Raw genomic sequence first — 20,155 nt, 5'->3', positions numbered from 1 at the left:
TCTGTTCAAAAGCATCTGCACCAGTCCTTAGAAGTAGATATTCAGTATTCAAGATATGTAAAAAAGTGGAATGGTCTTTGGAAAGCTGCTGAAGAAGATGAGCAGTCTCTTGTCTTTCTGACAAACCGGTTTCCCTTCCTCACTTCTGTGGCTTCAGTAAAATGTTTGCAATTGTGTACAATCAGATTTTCAATTGTGGTAATAAAGTCCTAGGAAATTTACTTGATTGTAACTATGGCATCTTCTGCCTGGAGAGCTGGTGATGGTACTTTTTAAAGGACTGCTGTAATAGAAAGCGGACTATTCCTCATGTTTTAAATAAACGTTTGATGTAGTATGTAAACATTGCTCTTAAATCATACTCTTCACTGTCTGGTACATACAATACATACATTGCAACTAAATTGCAAAAAATCGTCTGCATTGAATTTACATATATTAAATGGCCAAAAGTATGTGGATACATATACCTCACAACACATGAGCTTGTTGGATATCCCATTCCAAAACCATTGGCATTGATTGATTGTCCCTTCCCCCTACCTTTGCACCTATAGCAGCCTCCACTCTTCTGGAAAGGCTTTCCACAAAAAATTTGGAGTGTGTCTGTGGGAATCTGTGCCCACTCAGTCAAAGGAGCATTTGTAAGATCAGATGCTGCCTTTGGACGAAAAGGCCTGTCTCGCAATCAATGTTGCAGTTGCAGGCCACTGAAGTCCCTCCACACCAAACTCATCAAACCATGTCTTAATGGAGTTTGCTTTTTGCACGGGGTGCACAGTCATGTTGAAACAGGAAAAGGGCTTCTCCAAACTGTCAGAAACCTATAATTGTTTAAAACGTCTTTGTGTACTATAGCATTAAGGTCACCATTCACTGGAACTAAGTGGCCTATTCAAACCCAGAAAACAGCCCTGGCCATTATTCCTCCTCCACCAAACTTTACTGTTAGTGCTATGTATTCACAGTAAGCAGCATTCCCCTGATGTCAGACGGATTCACCCATCAGACTGCCAGATAGTGAGACGTGATTCGATTACCTAGGGAACACATTTCTACTACTCCGGTGTCCAGTGGCAGCGTGCTGTACACTACTCCAGCTGATGGTTGGCACTGTAGATTTAGGCTAGTGTGCAGCTGCTTGGCCATGAAAACCCATTTCATGAAGCTCCCAACACAGTTATTGTGCTAATGTTGCTTCCAGAGACAGTTTGGAACTTTTTGGTGAGTGATGCAGCAGATAATAGGCACTGTGCACTTCAGCAGGCCTGCTCTGTGAGTTTGTGTTGTCTACTGCTTTGTGGTTGACTTGTTTTTGGTACTAGACACTTCTATTTCACAATCATAGTTCTTAGAGTTGACTGGGGCAGGTCTAGCAAGACAATAATTTGACAAACTGACTTGTGGTAAAGGTGGCATCCTATGACAGTGCCACGTTTAAAGTCACTGAGCTCTTCAGTACTACCCATTCTACTGCTAATGTTTGTCTATGAAAATTGCAAGGTAAGATGCTTGATTTTACCACCTGTTATGCAGCTGTTAGGTGTGGCTGAAACACCTGAACTCAATAATTTGGATTAGTGTAAACATTCATTTGAGCATGTAGTTATTATCCAAACAACTTTGTTTAATATTGCAGAAATTCATGTAGCACATTATAAGGAGTATGTCAGCCCACACTGCTTTTTGAATGCGGTACAATACAGGACTGCCAATCAGAACGCAGTAACAGAAACAATCTACTAATTCTAAGGGATAAATACAGGTCAGAATAAATTGTGGCTGTTTTTGGTTAATAAACCCAAAAGCAGGCATCAGGGGAAAACATAAAATACAAAAAAATATGCCCTAATCATTTAGACAACGAGTCAGCCATTATGTGTGGGGAAAACAGGTACAGGCAAAGAACACATTCTCATGGCATCAGTTTAACAATTAACAGTTGATTCTACATCTGAGAGTGGTGTGTGCTATTCACCATCATTCTTTTTAACATTTACATTAACCTTTCAGCAGACGCCTTTCTCCAAAGCAGCTTACAAGTGAAGCAATATAATCCAACCGTACAGCAATGATCAGACTCATAGCTTATAACCATACAGTTAAACATTCAACACACTCGTGGTCTGTAGAACGTGTTTAGTCATTCTCAGGACATGATTAGAGCTTTCCTCCAAGGAAATTGAGAACTGCATTCAGACGTGCTAACAGCGAAGTCATATTCATTCACCTGTAATACTGCCAAAAATATTTAGTTTTAAAAATCCTGAAGAGTTTGGCGTAATGAAGCAATCATTTCCAGATACACCATGTATTAACTGCCGCTGTGGTTGTACATCAGCCATTCACACTAATGATACCTTGGAAATAGTAGGGGCTTTGGAATGAGGAAAGAGAATGCTGAGACACTTTGATGAGCTTGTTTAGTATTCACACAGACTTTCTCTTAATCACATTCATGACTTATAGACTCTGTGCCTACTTCTGATTGATGCACTGACTCTGTGGAACTTTTCATAACCAGGCTATATTCAGTAGTTCAAAAACCACATATAATATAGATTCTTTTTAAGTTTCTAAAATGACCAGCTTGTAGAGAAACTGTGATGACACATAGCATGGGAATGTTGATCATTATTCATTCTTCCTGAGATGCTTAATATGTATAATACATGGTACGTAGAGACATGTATTATGTAGTACACAGGTAGCTGTATTGCTTTGACAGTGTTTTTTTGTACGGTCCTATAAACTATATGTATGTTTATGCATATACAGTCACTCACAAAGGGTTGAACACATCTTGGTCAAAAAACAGGTTTTGTAAGTTTTTGTAATGGAAACTTAGTTTAAACATTCTCTATAAATGTTAGTGCACTATTTCTATTGATTTTGCTGAGGTTAACATTTTGGGGGAAAAAAATCGGAAGTATAAAGTGTACCATAGCTTTTGTGCATTGTATAACTGACTTTGGTCAGGTCATGCAGATGTGACACCATCAAGATACTTTAATTTTACTGTACATGACCTTCATAGCTAATCTGTTTCTGTGGAAAAATCCATCATGTATAATAGCCCTGTCTGAGCCATTGATTTTTGACTGTCAACCTGTCTGCCATCTAACTATACATAAAGTTCTCTATAAGAGCTCACTTTTTCTTTTTCTCCAAACATGAGGTTTAGAAAAATGTTTAGTTACAAGGACTCAGAACTAGCAAAGCCCCAGTTTAAAATAAGTGGCTGTGCTGAAAACACCTGAAACATTTCAGCCCTATTCAGGACACTAACTCCCTTTGGATCAGCATTTTCAGTACAAATCTCCACAAAGGCACTCAAAGTCAAGTAGGTTTCAAAGTTAAGTGCTTCAGGTAAGCAGATCGCAATATGCTGAGTTGAATGAACCAACAAGGTCAAATGAAATTCAGGGGTGGACAGCACTTTATATACTTAAGCAAATGTTTGATGGATTTGTGCTTTACTGAGTATCATAGTACTTTAACATCTGCTCAAGTAGATTCATTGAAAGGAAACTCCTTTTTACTCACATTCCAGTCATTAATACTTAGTTGCTGATTAGGTTCTGGTTCTGTAGAAGTGCCATTATAGTCTCTAATGGAGCGTTTTCTGGTTTAAAGGCTAGAAAAATCCCCTTCTGATGATGCACCCTGAAGGTGGGAGGAACTGTAAAAAACTACAAGCACTTTTGAGCAGATACATGAGGGTGGGATGTATTAATTTTTTCCACTAGCTGACTAAGACAGAAGGAAACCAGGTAGCTAGCATTATTGCTCTAAAAAGCCGAAAATCACGTCTGTATTTGTGAGCTTGCATGCTGGGTATTGTAGTTAGTGAACATTAACAAAAACCACAAAAACAACATGAAATTGTGAATTCTGTCAAAGCACTGAGGCTAAGGTATACTGCACTAAAGAATATTGCATAATATGACAAATGATATGTTAAATGATGGGAAGCAGTTTCGTACTTTGTACTTCTACACTTCTACTCAAGCTGTTTTTTGAATGGCAGTCTTACTTGAGGCATTATTTCCCTGAAGTAACGGTATCTTCAGTGGAATATGGGTTTCGACTGTTATACCCACCTCAATTCACTGTGTTCATTTCTGCTGTATGTGGTGCAGAAAGGTCGCCCTCTGCTGGCACATCACAGGTCAAACCAGCAATTGTATATCTTGCTTCAGAGAGCTTGGCTGACCTGAGTGTTAGCCTACAGTTCCTGATGGAATACATAAACTTTTACAATTTGCATAGAGTACTGTCAGGCTGCTCTCTGATATATGATATCTGATCACATGTTTAACAAAGAGTAATTACATGACAGAGAGGGGGAGAGAGAGAGAGAGAGAGAGAGAGAGGGGGATGGAGAAGTCATCCAGCTCTCCTTTAAATGCATCATGTTTTTTTCTCTGAAATCTGTCAGTTGCATAAGACAGCATGGTTTTGTTAAGGTGGAATCATTATCAAAGCATGTAGTGCATCAAGGATGTTGTATAACTTCTCTGTGCCCTAGTGTTTTTGCTTTGAAATGGATGTCGGACGGGGAGTCCGTGAAGTCATCATTGAAAATGTTGTCAGTAAATTACAGAGAGGTAACCTGGAGTTTGGGTTTTTTTGGCTTTTTCATTTGATTTGGTTTCACACTGCAAAGGATAAAGTTCACCAAATAATAACAGGCCTGCAATCATCATCATCCAACCTACCTTTTAATAGATACTTCTATAGAGGCAGATTCTCCTTAATGTGTGGCTCCTTTTCTTTCCTGGTATTTTCCTGGAGTAACAAGATAATACAGGTCAATTTTGCTTCCAGGTTGAATAAGTAGTATGACGTTTTCATACTTTGTCCACACAGTAAGACACAGAATGTAGATTAACAGTAATGATCTTGGAGCTCTATCTGGTTCTGGACTGCTATCAGTTTTATGTGAAGGCCGTTCATTGGTGGTTGGGATAGTATAGTGGTTAACACCTCTGCCTTCTACGCTGTAGACTGGGGTTCAATCCCCACCTGGGCAAGCAACCTACACTATACCAATAAGGGTCCTTGGGCAAAATTCCTAACACCACCTTGGCCTCCCTGTGTAAAATGATCAAGTTGTAAGTCGCTCTGGATAAGAGCGTCAGCCAAATGCCATGTAATGTTTGTTTGAAAGCTCTTACTGTTTTTAGGATGATTGCAAAGTTTACCGCTATTCATTTTTTCCTCCTTGTGAAACATGCTATGCAAAATTCTCTGCTGTATATTTACTGTATATATTCATCTTTTTGTGTGTGGGTGTACATGTGTAGGTGCAGTGATCCAGAGTAGCTGAATCAGTTGGAACTTGAGCTGAGAGAGAAGGATGAGAATTACTCGCAAAGTCTTCAGCGCTGCAGGAACACAGTACAGCATAAGTCTGATATAACAACATCAACCCCTCAGCCAACGCAGCTCGTTATGTCAGGTACCATGAGCCCAGCTTGCTCTAATCCAAACCTTACTAATCCAGTGACTGCCCTTGACCTTCAGCTATTTATGCTTTGAACATGTTGGCACTAGCCACCTATTTTAGTCTCAGTATGAAAGTGTTTTTACTCTTCGCAGTTAATCTTTATATCTTCAGTCAGCTGGGCGCTGGAATGGACCCTTATTCTCTAGTGCATCAGTACATCACAGAGGCCATCTAAACCAGCCTGGGAGCACTTGACATTACTTTTAAAGCTAAACATCAAAGAAAGCCACATAACTGGCCTCAGAATTGACTTTGTTTAATAACTCAGGCAGGCCATCTTTTTATAGTGCATTAGTTTTTGTTAGGGGAAATGAAAGATTTCTCCCTGTCAGACCCATTGCATTCAGACACTTGATTATAGTGTCAAAGGCGTCTGTAATTAGTAGGGCAGTTGGATGTGGTTTGTTATTGAAGGAGAAACTATGGCTGACTGTACATCACAGTTTTTTGACAGCCTAGAATTCAAAAAGTCAACATCTCAGATGAAGATTACTGGAATTTTGCACAGAAGTTACTGTCTTTGCACAAATGTTGATGTTTTCATATTAACCACAATGGCTGAATGAAAGGATTCACAGAAAACTATTTCCTTACTTTATTGGAATAAAAGAGTTTGATACAGCATAAAAATAAAATTTTAAAACATGTCATTCATCCCCAGTCCATGCGGGCCAGCTGCCAGAACAGCCCGTTTAGGATGAATTGTTCATTTACATATATCTGTCATAAAGTCACAGTAACAAAAACACCTTGTTTAATTCTAAGGTATTAAGTGGACCTGAAGTGGAAGAACAAAATGTCAGAAAAATGTAGGATGGGCCCTCCTCTTGACTAACCAGGTGGAAAGAAAGAAAGAAAGAAGGGCCATTCTACATCCTAAACCCTAACCATATCTGACCTCCTAATAATTGAATTAAATCATGATTCTTTAGTAAATTCAGTGCATTATGAAATCTCATATTTCATAAGTTTGATTATTTTGATATGATTCATTGTTATTTAAAACACACTGAAAACACAAATGTGACTGAAGGAAATATTTCCAAAGGAGATGAATACAGATAAGAAAAACAATACACCAAGCTTTAATTGACTTCAATTTCAAATGTAGCTTAACTTTTACATTTGAAAATAGCCTCCGAATTTATGTTGGTCAGAAAATAAGCACATATTTCAGTTGAATATTATTGCACTAAATTATAATCCAGTATAACATTTTAAAACCAGTGAAGTTGAATTGGAGTCTTTGCAGTCAATGTGTCAGTGCAGTCTTAGGCCCATAGCATTGCCTTCTCTGTCCTCTTCTGGCAGGTGTAGTTATGAAGCAGCTCCAATGTTTGTGCTGGCAGAGGAGGCAGAGACTGTGAAGCTCACTGCATTCCTTGGCTGGGAGGAGAGCAGCATCTTCAGCCTTAGCTGTTCTGTTTACATTTCATTGCACTTATTTTCCAAAACTCCCTCCTGTATAAAGGCATAGGTTAGCTCCAATTACACATTCTTAAACCATAATCATGTTGGCCCTGGACAGTTATATTTTTGCCCTGAGAGCTTTGTTTGAAATGAGAAGAACGAACGAATGGATCCTTCAACAAATCAAGTCTCACCTCTCACTCGAAGCCCAGTTACTCAAACTGAAGCTCTTATTTTGGCCATATTCTACACCATCCATATGGACGCCATGATTTGGAAACGACTTGATGACACTTAATAAAAATACAAATTCATGCTAATGTTATAAGGACAGTTTCAGTCGGGACTTTCAATGAGGCTTAATGCAGGGCAACCAATCAGAACAGAGCTTATTTACATAAATTAGTCTCGAAAGCAAAGTAACACAAACAGCCTGTTTAATACTAAATTGGAAAATGATAAAAAAAAATCATGTTCAGTCTTGGTATAGAAGTAGATCTCAGCCTTACACTAGACCCTGTTATTAGTGTTAAGTAGGTTTTTTTTTTTATTGGAAAAATACAATTCACCAATTCCAATATTTTGCCTTTTTGAAACATATGTATATGTACACGGTCACATACACACACACAACAACAAAACTACCCAAAAAAAACAAAACCCTTGATAACAATGAAGAATAAAATAATTAAATTAATTACAAAATATAGTGTATTAAACAATAACCACCCCCACCAACGCCCCCACCTCCGCTCAACATGACCAACTCACATATTGCTAGTTATTTATACAATATAAAAGGCAAAAAAAAAACACGCACACATTCAATCGGGTAGTCTCTCCATATTAGGTTAAGTGGGTTTGTGTCCAGCGACACCCTCTACGTGACCTGTCATCATCCCTGTCCTCGTGCTAAAGTGATGGATCCCTCTGCTATGCTCAGATTTGCTCTGTTCATGCCCCTAAGAGAGTGGGCAGGTTGGGAAAGAATAAAAGATGGAAAAAAGAATATTAGAAAGCCATTATTAATACTGTACACTCCACATTAATATTACATTCTTTTTGATTGCTTATTTTTACAGAAGTGTCTTACACATTTTAATAATGCCTGGCCCTTGTGGTTTGATTACCATCCAGCATGCAGCTCATACAGGTTTGATGTACTACTGCACCTCATGAATATGAAGAAATCTCATTTAGCATGTTGAAATTTGACATTTTTTTCTTTATGGAGTCATTACTCAGTATCCAAGGCAGCAATTCAGGGAATTGGCATCAAGAATATTAATGTGATTCTACCAGAGAAAAGGCATTGACTAGATCCTCATATGTACACAGTACTATTACATAGCTTGTGACATGAGCTGCAGTTTATGCTATGCTATTATGCTGTATGACTATGACAGCGTATGTTTGTGGCTTGTTACCTGGCAAGCTGAGAAATCTTGCTTCACAAAATGTCCCCTTGATGTAGTTTTTTTTTCTTAATCAGGTTGATGATGATGATGATGATGATGATGGTGATGATGATAATAGTGATAAAGATGATGATGATCATGATAATGATGATGATATTGTTTTCCTTTTGATGTACTAGAGTGGCAAGTGCAAAAAGCCAGAAAATGGACCAGTTTATGAGAACACAGCAGAGTAATGCATCAAAATAAGAATACATTAGAATAACTTAGAATAAAATGTTGCCGCATTGACAGCATACACACTGTATATCCACAAACTTGTAAACACCTGTTCATCAAGCATCTAGAAAGTTCTTCTTAAGAATGGTTGGTGAATGAGACCCAAGGGTATTCACAGAGAGTTTGTCCTGCCTTTGCTGCAGTATCAGCATCTACTCCTCTAGGAAGGCTTTACATAAGATGTTGGAATATTGGTGTGAGGATTTGATTGCATTCAGCCACCAGAGCATTAGTGAGCTCAGGCAGAGATTTGAATGATTAGCTCTGGATCACAAGTGGTGCAACAACTCATCAAAGGTATTTGATGGAGCTCCATCACTCCAGAATGTAGTCCCACTCATCCACAGTCCAATTCTGAGGGGCTTTATACCCCTCTAGGTGATGCTTAGCTTTGGGCATGATGGCTTTTCTAGCCAGAATTTTTCTATGGAGATGTACCAGCTGTGTGAGTAACTAAACACGTCTCAATAATAGGTGGACCTTAAAGTACAATGTTGAAGAAAAAGATACATTTCAAAAAGGTACCTTTGAATTGCTGCACAGGCAGTGGGAGATGGCAAGGGGGCCCTTGGCGGCCTAGGCCCTTGCGGCAGAAACTGGCTCTTGACATGTGGAATGTAACCTCACTAGGGGGAAGGAGCTGGAGCTTGTGCGGGTTGAGAGGTACCAACTAGATATAGTTGGGCTCACTATAGTTGGAGCCAAACTCCTTGATAGGGGTTAGTCCCTCTCCTACTCAGGGGTTGCACAGGGTGAGAGGTGCCAGGCGGGAGTGGGGATACTCACGAGTCCCCAGCTGGCGGCCGTGCAGTTGGAGTTTGTCCCGGTGGACGAGAGGGTCGCCTCAATGCGAATTAAAATCGCAGAGAGGAAAACTCTTACTGTTGTGTGTGCTTATGCACTAAACAACAGGTCAGAATATTCAGCCTTCTTGGAGTGAGTGGGCGGGTTCTGGAAAGGGTCCCGCCTACAGACTCCATAGTCTTACTGGGGGACTTCAATGCTCATGTTGGCAATGACTGGGAGACCTGGAGAGGCATGATTGGGAAGAACGCCTGCCTGATCTAAACCCGAATGGTGAATTGTTATTGGACTTCTGTGCCAGGCATGGATTGTCCATAACAAACACCAAGTTAAAACACAAGGATGTTCATAAGTGTACATGGTACCAGAGCTCCTTGGGTCAAAGGTCAATGATCGACTTTGTTGTCATTTAATCTGACTTGGGACCATATGTTCTGGACACTCGGGTAAAGAGAAGTGCTGAGCTGTCAACTGATCACCATCTGGTGGTGAGTTGGATCAGATGGCAAAGAAAACTGATGGTCAGACCCGGTAGGCCCAAGCAAATAGTGTGGGTGTGCTGGGAACGACTGCCGGAGCCCCCTGTTCAGAATGATTTCAACTCCAACCTCGGAGAGAGCTTTTCTCATGTCCCGGGGGAGGTAGCGGACATGGAGTCTGAATGGACCCTGTTCAAAACCTCCATTGTGGAAGCTGCTACGCATAGCTGTGGCAAAAAGCTTGTGGGTGCCTTTCGGGGCAGTAACCCAAGAACCCCCTGGTGGACACCAGTGGTGAGGGAGGCCGTCAAGCTGAAGAAAGAGGCCTTTAGGGACTGGATGGCCCGAAGGACTCCTGACTCAGCAGAGAGGTACGGACAGGCAAAAAAAGGTGACAGCTGCAATGGTGGCAGAAGCAAAATCCAGGGCGTGGGAGGAGTTTGGTGAAGCCAGGGAAAAAGACTTTTGGTCGGCTTCAAGGAGGTTCTGGACAACTGTGTGGTGGTTGAGGTGGCTGTGCCCAAGCTGTATTCGGCAAGGGTGGAGAAACTCCGACTTCAAATGAAGATATTGTCAGTTGGTGGAAGGAGCACTTTGAAGAACTCCTTAATCCAGGAGACATGCCTCCCTCACAGGAGTCAGGGCCGGAGGCCTCTGGCATGTCAAGCTCCACTTCCCTGGTGGAGGTCACTGAGGTGGTTGGCAAGCTCTTCAGTGGCAAGGCACCGGGGGTGGATGAGATTTGTCCAGAGATGCTTAAGTCTCTGGATATTATGGGGCTGTCATGGCTGATGCGCCTCTGCAATATTGCATGGACCTCAGGAGTAGTACCCTTGGACTGGCAGACTGGGGTGGTGGTCTCCATTTTTAAAAAAGGGGACTGGAGGGTGTGTGCCAACCCAGTCTACATGTGTTTTGTGGATTTGGAGAAGGCTTACGACCGGGTTCCCTAAGATATCTTGTGGGAGGAACTCCGGGAGTATGGGGTACCGGGGCTACTACTCCGGGCCATTCGATCTCTGTACTCCCAGAGTGAGAGCTGTGTTCGTATACTCAGCATTAAGTCGGATCCTTTCAGTATTAGCATTGGCCTCCGGCAGGGTTGTGCCCTGTCTCGACTCCTGTTTGTGATATTCATGGACAGGGTGTCAAGGCTTAGCCAAGGTCAAGAGGGCATTATGTGTGGAGGCTGGAGGGTGACATCTCTGCTGTTTGCAGATGATGTTCTTTTGGCTGAATCACATGGTTGCCTCCAGCGCAGTTTGCAGCTGAGTGTGAAGCGGTTGGTATGCGGATCAGCACCTCCAAATCTGAATCCATGGTCTTAGCCCAGAAAAGGATGGCATGCCCACTCCAGGTAAGGGGAAAGGACTTGCCCCAGGTGAAGGAGTTTAAGTATCTCGGGGTGTTGTTCACAAGTGATGGGAAGAGGGATTGTGAGATCAGCTGCAGGCTGGGACAGGCGGCAGCAGTAATGCGGTCGCTGTACCAGACTGTAGTGGTTAAGAGGGAGCTGAGCCATAAGGCAAAGCTCTCTGTTTACTGGTCGGTCTACATCCTGACCCTCACCTATGGTCATGAGCTGTGGGTAATGACCGAAAGAATGAGATCGCAAATACAACCGGTGGAAATTAGCTTTCTTCTCAGGGTGGCGGGCTGCACACTATTTGATAGTGACGATGACGATGATGATGATGATGAATTATTCAGTGCAGGCTTTTGGATGTGATGTGATACTAGATTTGAATGCTCACTTGCTGTTAGTGAAGGCCTTGCTAATGAGCTGATGAGCTGAATCAGGTGTGTTTAAACATGTTTGGTGCAATGCAGAAACAGAAATGGGCCATCCATCAAAAATTGGCACTAAAAATTGTATACCGTACTGTGCAAAATAAAATTTCAATGTTTTTCAATATACTTTTTTCAGTATAACCTGAAGAAAATCCAGTCACTGAAAAGAAAGCTGTCTGTGGAGAATGACTGAACATTAGAGGATTAAATCTAAGTCCTCAGAGAGACATGAATGTGTGTGTGTGTGAGTGTGTGTGTGTGTTTGTTCAGGGAGCAGTTCCTTTCATGAGGAATGTGACAGCAGCTACTCCTGTGCTTGGGGCTTTTGATCTTCTGAAGGGAATCATGAACATCTGTGAGAGACACATTCTCTGGCTCTACGTAGAGTACCACAGTGTCATTCATTCATTCATTCATATATAATGTCTTAGTCCATCTCCCAATTTCTCTCTTCGTCTCAGTGCATAATCCTTATTTTTACAACTAATGTTGTAATGGTGATATCTGTGACGTAATGTTCCCACAGCCAATTCTGTTTCCTGGGATCCTTATGAGACAGTAATAGTCTACAGTGCAATGCCATACTGGTCTGGGACAAAACAGTGCTCTGCATGTTCTCATTCAATCATCTTTTACTGCTTCATCAGTGAAGTGAAGGCTGGCAGGTCTCATGACAAACATGGTGGGAGTATTGATCCTATAGTCATGTTAAAAGAGCTCCTCAGCCCTCCTCTAGTACTCCCTCCTCTTAGTGTGCGATGCTTGTGCTGAAGCAGAATATCTGTTCAGTGCAGCTGTGAAGAATGGTGCTTTCAACTTGGCCACTTCAGAAGGCAGAGAGCTGGCCTGGAGAATAGAGTGGACAAAGCCTAAACCATGACCAAGTGTGCTAAACAGGTTTTTGATATCTAGCAATTCAATTAATTGCTTTGCTTTTAATCATTGTTCTGAGCCTGACAGACTTTCTACATGGTGTATAACATGTGGCCTTTGTGTTGTGATGTGACTGTATTTGTTCTAAACAGTCTTAGAAGTGTTCATTACCTGGTAAATAACCCTAATATTTCTTAGCAGGTCCTGAATTTTTCATGTACCAATGCTTATCATAAAAGTCATGTGATTTTTATATATTTTTATAGTGTACTTTATGGCATCCATATGTAGCTCCAGCTACACAGCAAGATAGGTATTGTGTTGTATTTGAAGCTTTTCCTTGTGGCACTGCTTTGGTGACAGCTCCATCTGGTGGCCTGTGGAGGAACAAATTGCATCATTGTTTGCCCCTTTAAACCTCTTGACTCAAGACGTTCAAAGAAGAGAAGGATTTTACCCTCTAATGGAGGTCAGACATGCAACTGTAAACCACAACAAGGCTTCATTAAAGATTCATTGAACGGAATGACCACACCCAGCAATGACTACACTCAGCCATTCATTGCATTAGTGAGAGAGTAATGAAATATTGCCTTTTTGTCCTTTGCTGTAGCCTGAAAATACAATGATAATATATCTTTCCAACATTCCATTGTTTTTTTTATTTGTGTTATTCCTCTTCCTTAAACAAACGGATTTGTCCTTTTTTAAAGGCTTTTTTTAATACTGTGCATGCAGGACTATGTTTGATACTGTTCAGTTAAGTCTTTTATATTGTCTGGCCTTTAATTAATTACTTATCAAAATGATTCGTAGGTTACTTGATTTCTAACATGATAGAGGTTAACAGCCCTAAAGGATAGAGACCACCTGCAGATTGCCTCGATTTGACAAAACTGTGACCAACAGGGGGCAGTCTGCCTGTAGACAGACTTGTTTTTCTAACTACTTGAAATAACCATAGTAATTATGGAGAGGCATGTCTATGAGCAAACTTGTGCAAAGATGTGCAAATGGCTGGAATAAAGCCTGACCACATCCCTGAGCTGCAAAGAACAAAGGTTATGTTTAGTGCCTGCATCTGGCAGAAGGAAAGTTTGGTTAGCAAGTGGTGCCTGTAGTGCTCTCCACAGAGTACTACTCACTGTGGAACAACACAGACTGTTTTGGAAGGAGAAAGTTGGCCCAGAGCAGTAAAATCTAAAACGAGTACCAAAAATAATGCGTGTGTGTGTGTGTGTGTGTGTGTGTGTGTGTGTGTGTGTGTATGCTTTCATGCATGTGTGCTTTCACCACAGACTGCTGTAGAAACAGCAGAATGCTCCATGGTTCCTCCTTGTAGTATCTGTCTTTTATCTGTCTTATCTGTTTGAACACTGTGCATCCAGGCGGTGCTCCTGATCAAAGAGGATGTGAGGAAACACAGCTCCATTGTGTTGAGCCACCAGCCACACTGAGGCGCAGCCAACTTCTTCATCATCAGGCCTCAGGTCATCCTGCAGGACGCAGACTCTCTGTTGGACAAAATCAGCATGCTGGGGGAAGACGTGAATACAGTCAGGAAGGCGGTCTACATTTATGTGGGCAGTATGCTGTTGTGATAAAGCTTTAAACACAGAGCTCAGCTGTGATATATAATGCCTTCAGATCATGTAGTGACATTTCTGAATTGTTCAGTCTTAGCCTCAGTCTTAAAGAATAATCCCCCTCCTGAACTGAATATTACAGTGATATTTACATTAGATGATACCCATTAGCATGAAACATGAAACAACCCATATATTTAGAATTTGGTGGTTGGATAAATGGATAAAAGCTCTAAATAGTATGATGGGTATAGTTGTTATCCATATATGAAGTGTGGCTAATATTTCTATATAGCAGAACATTCTAATACTCATTGTAATGTTTTCATAATGCCTTATCAAGCCAGCAGCTGCTGGTTGCTCATTATTACTTTATTATGCACTGAGTGAGCAATGAGTCTTTTATTTGTGTATTGTGTATCATAATCTTTTTCACATAATTTGCTGATTTAAGGTAGATATATTCATGCGTTAGTAAGACAATCTGATAAAATGAGGTTATGCATTTACTAGAAGCAATACTACTCAAGTTCATGCAGACCTCATGTTCAAATATGGCCTATAACAGAAGTTAACACCTTCTAATGCTGATGAGAAGATAAGATAAGAGCAGTTTGTCTGTATTTAGAACCTACTGGTGATTTATTATTGAGTTATTAACAAGAATCAAATGACAAGAAAGCACACTATAGTTCCAGTGCTTAGGCAAGGTTTGTGCACAAGATAATGATGTGTAGTGCACAAATGAAAGTGTTCTGGAAAATGCTTAATTCGCCCTAGTTACTGCTTAATAAAGAAGTAATATTCAACCAATTAATTAGCAGTTATTGGCTTGAAAAGCCAAGCTTGTTGGCTTTATAATGTGTTGGGCATAATAATGGAATAAAATGTTTTGCAACAGATTAATATGTTTAATACATGAATATAAATGCTCTGGAAAATGCTTAATTCACCTAATTATTGCTTAATAAAATAGTAATGAGCATCCAGTTAATTGGCGATTTCTGGGTTGATAAGGCTTAATAAGAGCATTACAAGTGCACTGTAATGCCCCCATACTGAAGTGATATCCAAAGCGCGTTGCTGACATGATTCATGTTTCTGATGTGATTCATGTAACTTTAATCTGTCAAACATGTGCATTTGTCCACAGTCCACACTGAACTAAGAGCCAGCTTCCCATGATAAAATTATTGAGTTGTCTGCATTTTTCTTGTAACCATTGTGGTGAAGAAAAATGTGCAATATTTCTTGCTTTCTGCCCAGCAGAGAAATGCAGAGATGGAGTGCTTTGTTCTGGTTAGCCTCGTCCACTTTAGAACAGCATCAGCACCATGTAGAAATGCCAGACTCACTCCAGGCCCATGAAGGCTATTCTGAGCTCAGCTCCACAGACGCAGCCATTTACAGATGCAAGTTTACCCATGGCTTCTCCCCCCTCAGACAAAAATGCAGTGGTTTAGACCTGAAATAGTGTAGTAGAGGAACAATGGTGGCTGAGTGGAGGAGGCAAAAAGGAGGCGGACAGAGAGCAGCAGAAGAGCGCTGAACCGTTTTTCTAAAGAGTCAAAACAGGGTCTGTCTGAGGGAGCCAGGCTGACATTATGGTTGTGCAGTGTGTGCTGGATGTTAAGTCTGATCCACAGTCTGCATCAAAGCCCTGGCTAACTGCTCCTGCATCCAAGATGAAAGCTCCCTCCAAACAGCCTCACGCCTCAGGAGACGCACTCTAAAGCAGAGGTTATTCTGCTCAATTAGATGACTATCTGCCCTCTGCCCTTCTCTGCTACTGAGCGCACTTACTTCTGCCCTTGTGGGACCCAATTTCTAAAAAGCAGCCAGTGCCTCCTGCCTCCACCTCAGAGTGGTCCAGAGAGGGCTTTCTAATTGTTCCACATTGCTATAGTGGTGTAGCTACACCGTATGTTCAAAAGTATCCAGACAACCATTTTAATCAGTGAATCTTTAAGGCACACCCAGTACTGACACAGGTATTCAGTTGTACTCGCTCTGCTTATTTAATCTCCATAGAAAAGCACTGGCAATCAAAAGGGGTGCTCTGGAGCAGCCACACATCAGCCTAGATTTTCCCAAAATCTAGTATAGTCTTCCCAAAAAAAAAAAAAAAGAGTAGTGGCTGTTACAGCAACTAATAAATAATACCCTTGATTCTGCAAGAAACATCAGATGAGACATATTGTGCATATTGTGTAAGTTCTTACAGGCCCACAACACAAACATGTCTGTGACAAATAATATTATTTAATAAAATTAATTATATAAGCTATATTAACATAGCTTCCTATGAGTCATGAGAGTAGGGATCGATGTAAGTGCTCTTCAATGGGACCAGTTACCACAGGACCCCCACATTACAGGCCTCAGTGTGAGTGCTTCACCTGTGCTGTTGGTAGTTTCGCCACTGCACTACTATTCTACACATGATGTACTGGCTATGTTTATGACAGTCTGTATATTAAACCTTTGACAGTTTCTCTTAAATGCCAGTGAGTTACCCACAAGGCGTCAGCGAGTTTGACATTCTACTAAAAGGTTTGTTTCCCAGAACATAGGGTGTGAGAATGTAGTACTAAAAACAAAGTACTGTCTATTATTCATGCCTTAAGTCACTGACTACTCAAGAATGGAATGCTCTGTGATTCTCATCAGGCCCTTCAGGAACAGAGCCTGTGTTGCAACTAGTCATTAATAACTGTCAGTCATTTTTTATGATAATGAATAAAAATGTAGCAAATCTTCCAGACTGAGATCCACTACAGATATGGATAGTAAAATGGTTGAATACATTTAAAAGGTGGCAGTAACAACTAGATCTACATTTAGACCTGCAAGACCTGGCAGACCACCAAACTATCACCCTCAGATAAAAAGTACTTAAAGTTATTATCTTTTAGAGAGGAGAAAATCAAGCTCCACACACTTCAGATCTGAAAAATCCACAGCTCCATCTTTCCACTGTGAGAAGACAACTTAACACTAAGAGTCTTAAAGGATGTAGCTGTCTAGAATCTGTTCATAAAAAAAGAAAATAGACAATGGATTGTTTTCAGAATAGTGGACTGTCCGCCCCCAGAGCCCAGAATTCAACATCCCTGCATGCGCTTGGAATCATTTGGATTGCGGCAAGCTGAAATTGTAACTGACTTCTAAGACTGAACTTAGAGAAACTAAAAAATATTCCTGATAATTTCCTCGAAAAACTGAAAGAAAAACTACCAAAACAAATGAAAGGAAATATTGGCAGACTAACGACTAAAAAGCTGACACTATAATGAGTTGCTGATTTTCTGTTAAATATATTTTTTAAACATGAAAAATGGATCACTTGCTCTTAATGACCATTTTGTCTTGAAATTAAATACGTGAAGGGTGGTCACTGGCTTTGGCACAGTACTGTGCTTTTCAGAAGAAGGTAGAAAAAGGAAAATAAGACCACAGCATGAAAAACAAGAAATCCCTCAGGAATGAAACACATACAACCAATATTAGAGTAAATACTGTACATAACTGTATTTGATCATAAAAGATTTACAATATATTACATACAAAAACATACAAAAAAGGCACAAATTGCTTTTATTTTCCTGATCATGTATAATATTACATCTTTGGAAATGCTTTACCAAAATACTGTCTTTTACACATGATAATATATGCAGGGTAATTTTCCCTTTTTTGGCTTTTACAATGGTAGTACTGTTGTTTACTTAAAACCAGTATTTACAATGTGCTTATTCTCTCTGGCATATCAATAAAAAGTCTTCGTTAAAACAGTATCAAACACACACCACTTAAGCATACAGACACAGACAAACATGATTACACGCATCCACACATACACACAGTTTTTCATAAAAACAGTGCTGAATTGATCTGTACATGTCATATAATCTCTTGTGAATACCTGCTCAGGTGGAAAAGTCCATACAAATCCTTGGCATTAGAAACACCAGCTATGCATAGGTAATCTGATAAAGTGCATTAACTCTTTGGTTATGAGACACATGAAAAGCTTTAGGTACTTCATTTCCCCACGGCCTTCACCCTGAGGCCTCTAATCCACACACACAACACACACACACACTCAGATGTAACATCCTGAATGTACACTTCCAGTTTCCACTGCTCAGGGGCAGAGACTTCTCTTTGGGAATCACATGAGCTGAGCGCAAATAAACACAGTTGGCCACCAGTCAGACAGGCTGACCAAACAGTCCAGAACAGGCCGTAATTGGGCTCTATCTCTCTCTCACTTGTCATCGCTCACGCTCACGGAGCAGTCTTCCGGAATCTTCTCCGCAGAGCTGCTGCGGGTGGACAGTTTGTCCAGCTCATCGTCCATCTCCCTGAAGCGCTCGGCCACACACTGCGCTGTGAGACGGGCCTCAGGGTCATGATCCCAGCACTCGTTGATGGTGGCACACACCAAGGCCACACCCTGCAGGACACAAAGAAAAACAGAGAAGGAGGGAGAGAGTGAGACAGAGAAATTTGCATATCTGTTCAGTATGTATTCCTGCCTCAATCAAATCAAATGAAAACTAAATTCACACAATTTTCCCAACTCACTGTCGATTACTTAAACCATGATTGGTGTTTTTAGTTTTACACTGGAGGCTAATGTAGCTTAAGACAGACTTATAATCTTTTTATTGTTCCAATGAAAATGAAAAAAAAAAAAACAATATGTATTAACACCAAATATGTATTAACTTATAATCTACATTGGGGCTTAACTGTGAAAACCCTTCCCGTCAGCGTGAGGAATGAGGGAGGACTAGTGGGTGTAAATGTAAAGCACATACACTTGCCCTGAGGGTCTGTTTGCACTTAGGAGATATGACAACACCCAGCTGTCTTGCAATGAAAAAGTGTGTAGAGCTGTTGGGCTGTCACTATCGACTGTTTTAGTAGTTTAAGTAACCAATAGATTTTTTTTAAAAAGGCCAAACAATAAAAATGTACAAATATACACATAATAACAATTATGTTGGCAACACATTCATATCACTGCTGTCGGAAAAAAACTAAATGAGGAGAAGGAAAAAATTTTACTTTTAATTTAAGTCAATGGAAGGAGACAGTTTTCCAAGTCATTTTAAGTCATTTCTTTTAGTCCATTCATCAGGAAATTTACATATAATGAAAAGGGTAACAGGCATTTTCAAATTATGACAAAAACTGAAAAACACCAAAAATGGAGATGCAGGGTTTTCTTTAGACAACAGCGATATTCTATCTACTGCCAAAGTAGGAAATCTATAAAATGAATTCATTAAAATATATAAAAACATTTGGTAAACAAACAACACATATACATGGATGTGTGTATCAGGCTGTGTTTCCTACTGTAACAGAGACCAGTAAGAGAATTTTAAATATGCAAAATATCTGATTATTGCTGATTCATCTAGAAGCCACATTTTAACTAATGATGTTTCAAATTGAAGTAATCAAATTCAATAGATTAATTGTGACAGTATTAAACAACAGCCAATTCAACGAGTACTGCACAATTATACACAATTGCTATTTAAATTTCACCCCTGTTAACGTCTGCTGGAACTTGTTGTACACTGCTTGCCAAAGGTTTGCGGACACCTAGCTCTTGTCGTTAATATAAAGGAGGTTAATTCTTTGGTGTCAAATCTAAACATTATATTTGAGACAGTATTTCCTGAAATACAGATATATTTCACCCCTTTGTTGTGATGTCAGCACTTATCAGAACACAAATCTTTCAGTTATTAAACCAGCCAAATGATTTTCAATATGCACTTTTAATGGCAGTTTGCAAAAGACACTTTGACAAACATGCAGCTGAGCACTGCAGAATATATCCATACTGCAAGTGAATACCCATGTAACGTTAAAGGAGAACTGCACTATTTTTTCAAAATGGCTAATGGTTAATGTGTCAACAAAATCATCCAGAGTGGTTTGGTGTGAAATGCTCTGTTCTAGGGAAAGTCAGAACTGTTC

General features: G+C 40.3%; 1 protein-coding gene across 1 annotated transcript in view; it reads right to left on the bottom strand.

The window, feature by feature from the left end:
- Window positions 1-17,726: 17,726 nt before the first annotated feature.
- Window positions 17,727-20,155, bottom strand: part of tgfbr2b (transforming growth factor beta receptor 2b) — a 33,318-nt gene continuing 30,889 nt past the window's right edge. Inside the window, exon 8 of the mRNA XM_017709175.2 lies at window positions 17,727-18,611. Within this exon, the coding sequence (XP_017564664.2) occupies window positions 18,423-18,611 (189 nt within the window). The 3' untranslated portion in view covers window positions 17,727-18,422. The remainder of the gene's footprint in view (window positions 18,612-20,155) is intronic.

This window comes from Pygocentrus nattereri, chromosome 3, assembly GCF_015220715.1.
Source record: "Pygocentrus nattereri isolate fPygNat1 chromosome 3, fPygNat1.pri, whole genome shotgun sequence".
NCBI classification, from domain to species: Eukaryota; Metazoa; Chordata; class Actinopteri; order Characiformes; family Serrasalmidae; genus Pygocentrus; species Pygocentrus nattereri.
This window is presented reverse-complemented; position numbering and strand designations above follow the sequence as displayed.